Source organism: Notamacropus eugenii, chromosome 3, assembly GCF_028372415.1.
Source record: "Notamacropus eugenii isolate mMacEug1 chromosome 3, mMacEug1.pri_v2, whole genome shotgun sequence".
In the NCBI taxonomy this organism is placed as follows: Eukaryota; Metazoa; Chordata; class Mammalia; order Diprotodontia; family Macropodidae; genus Notamacropus; species Notamacropus eugenii.
Window position 1 is genome coordinate 242,139,880 of NC_092874.1, and position 13,982 is coordinate 242,153,861.

Sequence of the window (13,982 nt, forward strand, 5' to 3'; positions counted from 1 at the left end):
TTGAATGTAATGGAACACTATTATTCCATAAGAAATGATGAGCAGACAGATTTCAGAAAAATCTGGAAAGACTTGCATGAACTGATGCTGAGTGAACTGAGCAGAACCAGGAGACCATTATACACAATTAGCAGCAACATTGTACAATGACCCACTTTGACAGACAGCTCTTCTCAGCATTGCTATGATCCAAGCCAATTCCAAAAGACTCATGATGGAAAATGCTATTCATATCCAGAGAAAGAAGTCTGAATGCAGATGGAAGCATACTGTTTTTTCTTTATTTGTTTGTTTTTTGTTCTTTCTTGTGGTTTTTCCTTTTTATTCTGATTCTTCTATCACAACATGACTAATGTGAAAAACAAAAAAATTAATTGTGCATTGTTAGTCCTGAGTTCTCCTCCTAAACAGAATATAATGGGGGCAGGAAGAAGAATGAAAGTCAAGAATCTCATGCATCATGCCAGCTAGTTCATATTTTAAGGGGAAGAACAAGTACAGATAAAAAGATCCTTGGTTCATTTTTGATGCTGTTGCCATTTTCTATACCATTTATAGAGGAATATGTTTTTAGCACAGAAATAAGATCGAAGTATCTCATGGTATTTAGAGTGCCCCTAAACAAATTCATAACAGTACATAATTCAAAGTAAGTGATGCATCCTTTCTAATTGTAAGTTTTCAAAAGTAAAAATCTATAAGTTATTGATTTCTTGTGGAAAAAAATTGAAATGTCATTGCCATGCCTGTCAGTTCTAATGACCATCTGTCATTTTAACTAGCATATATACTTTATCTGTTCAATCTGTCTTGGCATTCATGTTACAAGGTATCCAAATAAATTAATTTACATCTATTCTCACAAAAACAAGATAGTACAAGTCTTCAGGAAATCTGGACTTTTTTCATTAACCCAACATTGAATTTATTTCTTTGGCTAATTTTGTGTTTATTAGACAGCAAACACATGGCATATTTTGTAAAAAAATAAATCACTGTCTAATACTGAACACATTGTAACAAAATTCTTAGATTTAAAAAGAACTTACTGAGTTATCCTTTTTTTGTAGATGCATTTTAATATTTGTTAACAGAAGTTCTGCCTAAAGCCAACTGGACTATAAAGGGAATGCACTCTCAATGTTCCATTCCATTTATGGAGAGCTCCAGGATCAGGCTATACCTCCTTCTCCCAAACATACACTCAAATTTTTTTTTCCTCTGGAGCTTTTAGAACTTTCAGATTGATACCTGTTTTTTAAAAAATAAAACACGCTCAAAAAAAACCAAAACAAAACCCTTGACACATTTTTGAACCAATAATTGACTGTTTTGAATAACTAGCAGACTGGAGTTCACACTTACTTAGTTTTTGCCTCAGGTATTTTCTACCATTTGATGCAACTACCTAAACAAAGGAGGTGTGAACCCAGATTGAGACAAGGTGTGAAAACAGGCGCCCTCAGGATACTTACAGGTCCCAGAAAAACAGAGAAACCCCCAAGCAAAAGTATCTTTGACTTCTGTGTAAATGAAAGTTTTAGAGAAACTGACCTTCTTTATAGCCATAAGAAAACATTCACACTATATTTATATAAGTTTGGGAATACAGACCTCCAACTAAATGACTGATAGTACCATTCCTGGAAAAACTGAAATCCTCTGTTAAGAAAACTAGTGAAACTTAAAAAAGAACTTTATAAAATTTTATAAAAATATAAAAAATATTTTAATAAAATTTATAAAAATGCTTCATAAAATTACAATGACAAAGAAGTTGGTTGTTACAAAAGAGTTACAATTATGAAGGACTATAGTGTATTGGAACTTGCAGACCATTTTTAACTTCTCATGTTAAAGCCTTCATTTCTAGGTTTTGAGACTCAGAAAGAGTGTCTTACATTTTTAGCCTTCTTTCAGGGCTTAATATTTCCCTTGTATCTGAAGTTTATTCTTCAACAGAACACATTTTAACAGTTACACAGGTAACTGAAAGGCATAGGGAATATATTATACTGCTGTGTTTGTTGACTTTAAAAAACATCTGATTTGGTTAAAAAAAATACTATTCTAAAAACCCTTCTCTAACACCATCTACTGTGAACATATCAGAGTCCTGTGTTACCATCCTCTAATTATTACTGTCAGGTGAGACATAGTACAGGGAGATGTATAGTCAAAAATGTTTGCCACCGTCATAGAGGATGTTCAAAATGAAATCCAAAAGGAGGAAGGATTGGTGGTAAGATCCTCTAAATGCTCTTGTTTATAAATCCAGTTGTGCTGATTGCATTAAACTCCTGAACATTACAGAACCTTCCTGTGAGCTCCATGGTCTTGAAATTTAGCCTAATACTTCACAAAGAGGAAAACAAGTGGATGAAAAGTGCTTGTTGCTTGAACTAGGATATGCAGTTAGATGGAGGTACATGTAGGGCTGATCCATTGGTACATATCTTTTAGACAGGACAAATAGACAGCAAGGTAGGAAATTTCAAAGTTATTGACACCGCGTGGAATTTTCCCTGAAACAAGGTACATTTTGTAAGAGAAGACAACAAATTTATAACAAACCCATGTAGAATAGCTATAAAGAGAATAAATAGAGATAAACACAAATTAATGAAAATACAAAGTAGATTGGGAGGAATGGTGCTAGCAGTTGAGGAGATCAGGAAGGGCTTCATCAGTCCATTTTCTTCAGCAAACTCCAATTTCCCTTATTCTCTCTGCTCCTTGAATTTATAACTTTTAAAGGCTCGTTGTGCCATGTTAATTATTATTATTAGTGTACCTAGCCCTGCCTAGCAGAAACCACAAGACAAGTGGAGCATCACCCACCAGATATTAGATGCCATATGAAATCAATCACCAAGCACTTATTAAGCTCCAGTTGTTCTCCAGGAACTAGTCTAAGTGCTGGAGCTACAAAGAAAAAAGCAAAAGTTACCTCTACCTTCAAAGTACTTTCATTCTAATTGAGGAAACAGCATGTATGTAAAAATGTACATACCAGATACTTACCGATTTGATGGAAACTGACCTTGGAGCAGAAAGCCCTAACCTTGGACGACTGGAAAAAGCCTCCTGAAGAAGGTAGCATTTGAATTAGATCTTGTAGGGAGCCAAGGATTCTCAGAGAGAGAAACACACACAAGCAAAGAGAACATTCCAGGTATGACAGATAGCCACTGCAAGCCAGTGTACTGACCTGGGAAATGGAGCATTATTACATGAGGAACAATGAGAATGGCCAGATTGTTGAGTATATGGAGGGAAGTAATGAGTAAGGAGTCCAGAAAGACAGGAAAAGACTAGGTTGTGAAGAAATTTAAATGCCAAACAAAAGGATTTTATAGTTTTTATATTTGATTCTAGAGGTAATAGAGAGCCATTGGAATTAATTAATTTTGGAGTGGAGGAAAACAATCTCATACTTTAGGAAAATCACCTTGGCAGCTGTGTGGAACACAGTTTAGAGCGAGTAGATATATGAGACAAGGAGGCCACTTGGAAGGCTATTGCTATAGTCCAGGTGAGAGGTGATGAGGGTGGTGACCATTTGAGATGAAGGAAGCAGAAGTATTTGAGACATGATGTGGAGAAAGAAGGTAGGGTGATCTCTCACATCAAAGATGACACCAAAGTTGTAAATGTGGGTGACTGAAAAGATCAAAGTTGATAGGTGTAGAGTTAGGAGGGACCTGAGAAGCTATCAGGTCTAATGCTCTCATTTTATAGATGGAGATTTTGAGGATTATGGAGAGGTTAAGTGATGGTCATGCCCTCAACCAAAATAGAGACATTTGGAGAGGGCTGAGTTTTGTGGGGAAAATGAATTCTTTTGCACATGTCACATGAGAGATGCCTACAAACTATTCAGTTAAAAATGTCCAAGAGGTAGCTTATGATGTGGGACTAAAATTCAGCAGAAAGATGAAGACAGTCTTTCATCAGTCCATTTTCTCCAGCAAATTCCTTTATTCTCTCTGCTCCTTGAATCTATAACTTTTAAAGGCTGGTTGTGCCATGTTAATAATTATTGTTAGTGTACCTAGCCCTGCCTAGCAGAAACCACAAGACAAAGAGTCTTCTGGTTAAAAATGATCATTGAATCGATGGAACCTGATGATATCCAAGTGAGAAAATATATAGAGAAAAGAGGAGATGATGGCCTTGGATGAAACTTTGTAGCATACCAGGAGTGAATAGACATGCCATGGATGAAGATCCAGCAAAAGAGACTGAGAAGGAGTGATCAAACAGGTAGGAAGAGCACTGAGAGAGAATTGTGGCACAAAAACCTAGAGAGGAGAGGATAGTTAGTAAGAGATTGGTTAAAGGTGTCAGATGCAGAGAGAGCATGATGGATATCAATTGAGAAGATATTAGGCCTGGAATTAAGAGAACATTGGTAACTTTGATGAGAACAGCTTCAGTTGAATGATGAAAATGGAGGCTGGATTACCAAGGGTTCAGAACAGAGTTAAAGAAGAGGAAGTGGATGGACCATGTATAGATGACTTTTTTCTAGGTTTTAACTGAGAAAAGGAGTTGAGAGATGGAAGAGGTCCAGCAGGAGCCATGCAATGATATTACTAGATGATGTTAGCAGCCCAATAATGTTGTAGGCATGAGTTACCCTTCTACTTGTGTTGTGGACACCAGCATTCCTTATGTGTGCTTCCACATATATACTTAGTCCATATATTGTTTGTACATATGATCGTCCATATATTGAATAGTTATGTCCACTTTTCCCACTGATGACGTGTACTTTTTGGGAAGAATGTGCCATATTTTGGGGGGAAGATTTTTTTCTTTCTATGCTATGTCATTGAATACCCTTTGATACATGTCTTGTGACTGATCAGTTAATATAGGGGCTTGTGAGTTCTGGTTTCTTTCTTTCTTTCTCTCTCTCTCTCTCTCCTTCCTCCCTTCCTTCCTCCCTCCCTCTCTTTCTCTCTTTCTTTCTCTTTCTCCTTCCTTCCTTTCTTTTTTCTGTCTTTCTTTTTTCTTCCTTCCTTCCTTTCCTCCCTCCTTCCTTCCCTCCTTCCTTCCTTCCTTCCTTCTTTCCTTCCTTCCTTCCTTCCTTCCTTCCTTCCTTCCTTCCTTCCTTCCTTCCTTCCTTCCTTCCTTCCTTTCTTTCTTCCTTCCTTCCTTCCTTTCTTTCTTTCCTTCTTTCTTTCTTTCTTTCCTTCTTTCTTTCTTTCTTTCTTTCTTTCTTTCTTTCTTTCTTTCTTTCTTTCTTTCTTTCTTTCTTTCTTTCTTTCTTTCTTTCTTTCTTTCTTTCTTTCTTTCTTTCTTTCTTTCTTTCTTTCTTTCTTTCTTTCTTTCTTTCTTTCTTCCTTTCTTTTCTGTAGGTTGAGGCCAAAGTAGAATAACTTACCAAGGGGTTCACCTATGAGAGTACTGTATCCCAGGAGCTCCATGAACTTGCACATTTCCCCCCTTGAAAAAGATCACATTTTAGGTTTGTAGCTTTAATTCAGGAGTAACTTATATTCAGATGAATAAAATTTTGAAATTACCTAAGGACAATCTGTACTTTTAATAATGAAACAGCCTTTATTTTGGATTACCATTTCCCTTCCCCCCTCTTAGAAACAGAAAGTTATTTTGCTTTATTTTTCCCCTTTAGTTTTGTTGTGAAGTGCCTTTTTTTCAGGACACATAGACATTTTTTAAAAGTCTGTGCATCATATATCATTTCTTACAGTGTTTTTCTTTAGTCAGGACATTGTCTTATGGTATTCTCTCTATTATAAGTGCCTATTTTTTATTGTTTCTACAATAGCTAAGATTTAGTATTCATATAGTAAATATATAATGTCTGAGAAAATTTTGAGAGGAAAGCCAGTTTTGTGTTTTGGTTATCTTTCTAATCTGGAAGTGGATAGGTAGTTATGTTATATCTTTACACTTTAGTTTGGGAAAGGCATTATTGACTTTCTTGCTCTCTTATATACATTCAGAAGAATATAGTGATTTTGGCATCTAACAATGACCATAATGAAAATAATGATCTTTCCAAATTTTGCCTTTTGTTCAAAGCAAATCTTTTGGGAAATATTGGAGAAGATGAATTCTGATGTAATGTATTCATTCCTGTTAGTAATTTTAAATCATGATATGTAGAAATAGTAATGACCATGACATCTTCCTATATCTTCCTACCCCCTTTCCCTCTTTAATGACTTTTTGAAGTGAACCTGAATAGAGAAAGCTATGACTTTCAGAAGTACATGGATGCCTGGCATTATTATTTTTTTTTGGAAAAATATTTTCCTTGTTAGTTAACTGCATTTTCCCCAGAAAATCTTCTCTGTCAATGTAGCATCCTTGAACAGGACTCCTGCTGGTCAGTCCTTGCATCTTGTGGAGGCAGCTGTGAACATATGTACTACTGATTGTTAATGTGTGATATAAATCGGACTGGAGCATGCCCGCTAATTGGTTTGTGTGCCCGATATAGACAATGCTGTTTTATAGTAGCCTGTGCAGATAGGCCTAGTCACAAGGTTAATTCTGCTTGACAGCTCGTCTCGAGAGTAATTACCCAACCGAAGTTTTCCCACAGTTGAATGGAGGGCTTCAAAGGCTTCTAAATTTACAGCCAGTATTAACCTATATCTGAAACGTAATGTTCCCACCAGGGCTCATTTTTTTTTTCCTCCCTCTTATTAAATGTATGGGTTCCTGGGTTCATTTGCTGTATGCTAAGTACTTGGGAAGAAAAATGCCTCATGTTGATAAAGTGGAAATTCACAATAATAAAGATGATTGTCCATTTTTTTTTTTTTTGGTATTCCTTTTCATTTATTTATTGCATTACTGGAAACCCATGAAACTGAAGAGATCTGATGCTTTTTGCATCATCCCTTCACTCCCCTTTCCACACAAAACAAACGAAAAGTTAATATCTTTTCCATATTGTGCTATCTGTATAAATATGGGCTTCTATAAGGACCCTAGGGTAAGGAATACATTTCAGATAGTTAAAGTAAATATGTGTTTGCTTCTCAGTATGCTGTGTTCTACTTGGTTCTCAAAAGTACGGTAATCTATAACCATGACATCTTGTTCTCATAAAATAACTGTTACTTACCCTACCATTTTTATAATGTAAGAAATTTCTTTTTCTTTACAGTTCAGAAACCAAATATGACTCTGGTTCAGGTATGTTTACATTTACAATGTTATTCTAAGGATATTTTATTTACGTTATTCTCTAAAGAGTAATTTCGTCAGATCAAGGACAGGTTTGATTTTAAACAGACTGAGCAGGAGATTTTGAAGCTCCAGTGTTATTGACTGTTTGGCCTCATTTTGGGATGTTCACTAGAGATCATTGATAGCTCCGCAGTGGACATTATATGCACTGAATATCTATAGCACTTCCATTTAAAAAGCCAGGTGGGGGTTGGGAGTGATCATTGTTTAAAATAGTACATTATTCTTTCTGGTGTACCTACAAAAACATCCTGGAGAACTTAAGTCTGTATAACCTACATGTCATGAAGCAAGTGATTTGTCTTTAACAGATTCCTCCCTGTACACTTACCCAGGACCGTCCTGAGGTGATTCAACCAATGGAAAAAGTTCCCTGATTTGTTGAGATTTTTTTACACGTATTTTGAGAATAACATATATAAAGTCCCTTGCAAACATCAGTGCTAAGTAAATGCTAGCTATTTTCTTAAATATTATGATTGTGTTATTACAATGCATCATTACATGACATTATTATGTTATTAATAAATATTATTTATTATTATCATCATTCTTATTTTGTGGAAGGTAAAAATGATATGTCTGCATAAACATTTATTCTCTATCCAAAACAAAATATACACTCAGGTCAGTAGTGGAACCAGACAGCCATTAAATATTTTTCTCCAAATGAGGGATATTAACCATTTATATACTTAATTTTGTGTCTTACTGGCTAAGGTATTTTATTCAAGGGTTTCTGGAGCTGTTTTAGAGAAATTGCCTCTCTCTATCTTAAATGGTTTATAGAAAATGCATTTTTTTTAATCCAAGGAGAAAACGATTTTTAGGGAAAATATCACTAAAGCAGTTCCCTTATTCTTTTGTGTATGTGTGTGTGTCTTTGTGTGTGTTGTGCTTATTTTTAAAATTTGAAAATATCCTATTCATTAGCATTATGAAGAATCCTGAAATGTTCCACTTGGGCTTTATGGTGGTCTTGGAGTGGAATGTCACATTTTCTTTCTTCCTAGGCATTAAGTTGCAAGCACCTTCTTTTTTTTTTTTTCTATTGTATGACTTTATGAATCTTGTTTGAACTGATGTGACTCAATAAATCTGAAATGTGTAGGTTGCAGCTTATTGCTTCCCTAATAGGTGAAATCTATTATCATAGGAGACTTTTCAGCCTGTGTTTTGGGGTTAATAATTGCAAGATGCCAATTACTTGAGATAAAAATATCTGATTTATTTGAGAGGCTTATATTGATTTATTGAGGAAATCAGTTAAAGGCAAAGTAGTATTATCCTAACTGAACTACCTTTCCACCAATAAACAAAAAGTGACTTAAAGCAGCATACAAGACGCCTGCTTCACTAACCAATTTCTACACTTAAACAAAAAAAAAGAATCTGTAATAGACAAATATGACATAAAGAGTATTTTAAGTTGGAAGGAAAATTTATTATTATTATATTCATCACAAAATCCAGTAAGACTCTTTTAATTTATTCTGGTCAGTTATTAAATACTGCTGATAGCTCACTTTGTGGAAAATATTATATTAGGCTCTCATGTAGATAAAATTCTTTCTAGACAGAAAGTCAGAAATATGCGTGCCTGTAGAAACTTTGTTCTTGTGGTGCAGGGTCTGGAATATAGCTTTAAAAAAAAAAGAAACCCACTAGGATCATTGTAAAGTAAAACCTGGAAACACTGTACCAAACTGAAATACTGGCCTGCTGTTGTCAGAGTAAAATGATTGATGTTAAATTTTCACATCCAAATTAAAAGCGTGCTATTAAATTCTTCCATTAAAGGTAAGTATTTATCATGCGAATAGTTCTAACATCTGTACAGGCACACATCCTTCACTCTTATGACCAAAGGTTTTGTCCACAAGAAGTATTTTTTTCATATGCTAATTTTTATACCTATCATTGACAACATCTGTAGGCCCTGAAAATCATAAAGGTCTGTACTTTGACAATTCTTATGGGAAATAATGATTAAAAGTGGATTTATTCTTTTAATATCAATTTAGATAATTTGAGGAAAGAATTCAGCTCGTTTCAAATTAAGAAATGGCTAATGATGACTTTAATGTAACTTCTTAGTAGGCAGGGAACTTTGAAAAGGAAAACTGGAAATTCCTTTTTTTTCCTGACATCCTATATCATGGAAATGATACTCTTCCATGTACATTATGTGGTTAGGAATAAGGTAGCATATTGGAACAATTAAATGTATGACTTTGACAGGTTCAGATCCTGTATTGTTCATCAAACACTGAAAGCAAATGAGCTCTGTTTAATGTAGTGAGCAGCTGTAGGATTGTTGCTGACAAAGAAAGATTTTTAAATGAAGGAAGATGCCAGTCTTACTTGAAAAAAATTAGAAAAATAAGCATTCTAGTTGATGACTAGCCATCAAGGAAATGATTACAAAGTCAAATTTTACATATATTTAGGCACAGTTGTAGTAAAGTACCCAGTTTATGCAGACCTTACTGCCCCAAATTTAGCCATTTTTATAAATGAGATTTGGACTCTGAAATGGAATTCAGGAGAAAGGAAGGAAAGCTTGCATTGTCACACCTGGGAAAAATCTCCAAAAAATTGAACACACACCGAGATAGACAACTTAGAAATATTTAAGAAAAACCTTCTTTGTGTCAAAACTGTTTGCTAATCTTCAAAAGGAGAGGTCCTTAAGTTGGGGCCTGTGAACTTTAAAGCAAGTATTTTGGTCATTGTATTTCAATTGTATTTGGTTTCCATTACAATGCTATGTATTTTGTGAATTTAAAAATATTTTTCTGAGAAAGCAGTCCATAGGCTAAATGAACCTCTCAGAAGCTTCTATAACACACAAACAGGTTAAGAATTCCTGATCTAAAGCATACCCAAGTGATTTTTGTTATTGAAAAGATTTAATTTTACATAATTAGCTAAGTTAGAGGATTAATTAGATTTTTATTTTCTTGAGGTTTTCATCTATCTTAGAAATCTGGGGGAAATAGCTGTGTGATTTTTGTGTTCATATGAGTGTTTGAAAGCCCCACAATGTGATGATTTGTATGGTTAGGAAAACCCACAACTGAAAATGAAGAGAACTGCAGTTTAGACGTGTTCCAAGAATTCTGGGATTGTTGTCCTCTCTAATTTCAAGTGTCTTAACTTTTAGCTTCAGTTTAGCTGTGTGCTTTATATGCCAGGTCAACTGCTAGTTAGCACTATTTACAATCCTCTTCTGTTAGATTGTAAGTCAGTGACCTGAAAAGTTTGACTTTGCCAACTGAAAACAGAAAACCCAGTTTCTTTCTACAAGAGAGAATATATTTCATTTTGAATAGCGTTTTCTAACACCGCTTGCCTGGAAACAGCGTAGAGTTGATGATTTTCCTAGTACAGTAAAACAAACCTTCTTTGATGTTCAGAAATAGCAAGAAACTATGCATTACTCCCCACCCCCCAAGAAGGGAAGTTAGTTGAAGCTGGAGGAAACAGAGCATTGAGTTTAATATGGTAATTAAACATGAAAGTCATATATCAAATCTCAGGAGAAATATGCTTTGGAAAGACACAGAATTGTGGAGGCACACTGTATGATAGGCTATGTAAACAAAACCTATGAGGGCAGTATGTGGATGCAAACCAATTAAATAAAGGACTTACAGAAGTTACCTTCTATCGGTGGAATAAGAAGAATCAAAAGCTGAAATGGACCCTTTAAAGCATACCGGGTACCTTTGGAAACTGCCTTAACTCTCTCAAACCATCGCTGTTTTCCACCAGTCAGTAGTAAGAAGAAAGTGATCAGTATAAGTTTTATTTCCACAAAAATGTATTCACAGAGCTGCCTATTGATGAGTAAAATGCTAAAGGGCAGATAGCTAGAAGAAAAATCATCTCTCAGTGGTCATTCCAAAATGTAATCTGCTGTCAGGTTTCTCAAGCATGTGTCCCACCTGTATGGGTAATGAACAATCGGAATTTTGAAAAGGAAGAATTTTCCAACAGTTTTAACACAGTGGTGAGACTCATGGATGTAAGGTTTTTTTCAGGACTTGAGACAAATTTGCCAGCCCTCCATATAATATAAACAAATTGCTGTTCTTGGCATTGGACTTGGAATCAGGAAGAACTGTGTTCAAGTCCTGCCTTAACCACTTAGCAGCTGTATTACTTTGGACACAAGTCATTTAATCTCTCAGATTCAGTTTCTTCCTCCTTAAAATGGGAAAAATAATAAGCACACCAACTTCACAGGGTTGTTGTAAAGATCAAATCAGACAATGCATTGTAAAATACTTTGCAAACTTTAGAGTGCTAATATAAAATGCTTGTCATTATTGTTTCTAGTGATATATGCTTATAGAGACAAATTAGAAAAGAAAAAAGAACCTTTCCTGTCCTGCATATTAGAGTGAATGTCTTTTTTAAAAATCTGTGTATAATAGAGATTTAAGAAAGGAAAGGAAAAAGGACGTATTTGGGACAGTATTTCCCTACTGCAGAATCCCAGAATTAGAGTAGATTGAGAACAAAGATTGCCCTCTTTTTGTTATTGAATGTTTCTCTAAATTTTTTCACCAAATTTACATATGAAAATTAAACTCCAGTGCCTCATCCTCAGGTGGTGTGAAGGTTGGACAAGCTAAGCTGGAAGGCTGATCACAGGTCCGATGAGATACAGTAGTCGTGTGTTCCTTCTGGGGTGGCTACCATTCTGCATCATGGGAAAGAGTACCAATACTGATGAAATCACATAATTAAAACATAGATTTCTTTATAGCAAATACCACTCGAGTAAAAGTTGGTAACCTTTCTGCCACATTTGGGGTTGGGATCAAATGTTCTCAGAACCAAATAGATGAATTTCATTTTCAATTTCATTCATTCACATATAGGACCATGAGCCTCCCACCCATAAATTTATAAGTAATAGCATGTCTTTAATTGATAGAGTACTATAAGTACTCTGAAAATGAAATGCTATAAGTTGAGGACTGCCTGTGCTTCTGGAGATCTGACCTGGGCTGACAGCTTTTCAGTAACAGCAAGAAGTGGGTACTGGTAAGGATGTTAATTTTTGAGTTAAGTAGTACAGCTTCTCAAAAATACAAAGCCCACCTTGAATTTATTTATTCATTTTTAATCCATGAAGTGGAGTTGATTGAGCAAATGAATATAATAGGGGAAACCTTGAGAAAGTAAATATAATGTGGAAATCTAGTACTTACTGATGTTGGGCTACTTGATTTAACTATAGTTAATAAGTGGACTCAGAGAACACCAGCTTAAAAGTTTAAGATTTCAGGAGAGCAAATTGGGAGTGGAATTAACGGAGCTAATGAGCCTGAACGCACAAGAGTGTGGATGAAAGTGAAGAAATCCTAAAAGACACCACAAGAAAAGGGACAACATAGTATAATGACTCCCAAGGACAAATAGAAAAAACAACAACACAAAAGAACTGGAGAAAGAAAAAGGAGCTAGTGTGGCTTCAAAGATCTGAAGTTAAAAAGGAATCAGCAACAGAAATGGCAAAGGATAAGGGAACTAAAGAACATGCAGTCAGTTAAGGCTTGAGGCAAAAAGATAAGCAGTAAAAAAAGAAGGAATTAATGCTGGGCATTAGGATGGAAGGAAATGAGGAGTTTTACAAGTATAAAATAGAATGAGAGTTTCCTAAGCTCATTCATAAATGAAAAAAGATAAATGGACATTTCTGAATTTCCCAAGTTAGTGAGAGTTCTTACTCAAAAACTTTAATAAAGAAAACTCTTGCAAATCTTGTAATTATGAGACGTTGTTCAAAACCTTTTGCAAATCTACTACAGTCTCGTTCATTTTCTTAAAGAAAGTTGAATCATAAGGTTCTTTAAAATGCTTTAATTTAAATTTCCTTTTTATGAGCTTAAAATGTATCAGCTTGAACATTTAAATACACAAAGAACAGAAGAAAGATTTTATGTGACACTCTTTAAATACATAATGAAGAAAGTTTGTTTTTAAAGGTACAATAAATTTAACTGATTTCTGTATTTTTAAGTATTTCATGAATGCTTTCTTTTCCTTCTTCTTTTGTTTCTTCATTCCTTCACTCCTTTCTCTCTCTTTCAGTCTTTTCAAAACCATCATTACTTATAAACTTCTTGCCTCCCAGAATTCACTCTCTACCAGAAAAACAAGATTTTCCTTGGAACATATAAGTATAGTCAAGCAAAACAAAGCCACATGTTGGCCATATCTGAAAATATATGCTTCATTCATGTCTGTAGTCTGTCACCTCTCTGCCAAGATGTGGGAAACATATTTCATCACCAGTCTTTGGAAGTCATAATTGCTCATTACATTGATCAGAGTGATTGGGATGGGATCTGAAACCCCAAAAGGAAAAGCCCCTGGACTTTGCCACATAGCCCAGGTCTCTGGCATTCCCCTGGGGCATCTGGGCCTTTCTCTGTTACCTTCCAGTTATCCTAGACTACTTGCATGTAAGGTCCATCTTAAATTGCTCAGATTCCTTAAGAGTCTGGCCAACGCTCAGATTCAATCTGGCCTACTTGTCAATACAAGTGTCACTAATATGGGGGAGTCTTAAAATTTTGCCCACCCTGATCAGTGTTTTAATAAACTTATCTCTGGCTAAAAGAAGGCTTGGGTCTAATTCATTCAAGGGAGGGCCTGCGTATCTCTTGCCCTTGAATTTTAGGGTCCTAGCACCTCTAGACTCAACAAGAGTTTTTGTGTTTTTCAAA

The 13,982-nt window shown here is 35.2% G+C and overlaps 1 protein-coding gene across 2 annotated transcripts in view; it reads left to right on the forward strand.

Moving 5' to 3' along the window:
- Positions 1-13,982, forward strand: part of MSRB3 (methionine sulfoxide reductase B3) — a 218,487-nt gene that overhangs the window by 92,998 nt on the left and 111,507 nt on the right. For both annotated transcript variants that reach the window (XM_072655280.1, XM_072655281.1), the window contains exon 5: positions 7,154-7,182. In XM_072655280.1, coding sequence (XP_072511381.1) covers positions 7,154-7,182 — 29 coding nt within the window. The remainder of the gene's footprint in view (positions 1-7,153; positions 7,183-13,982) is intronic.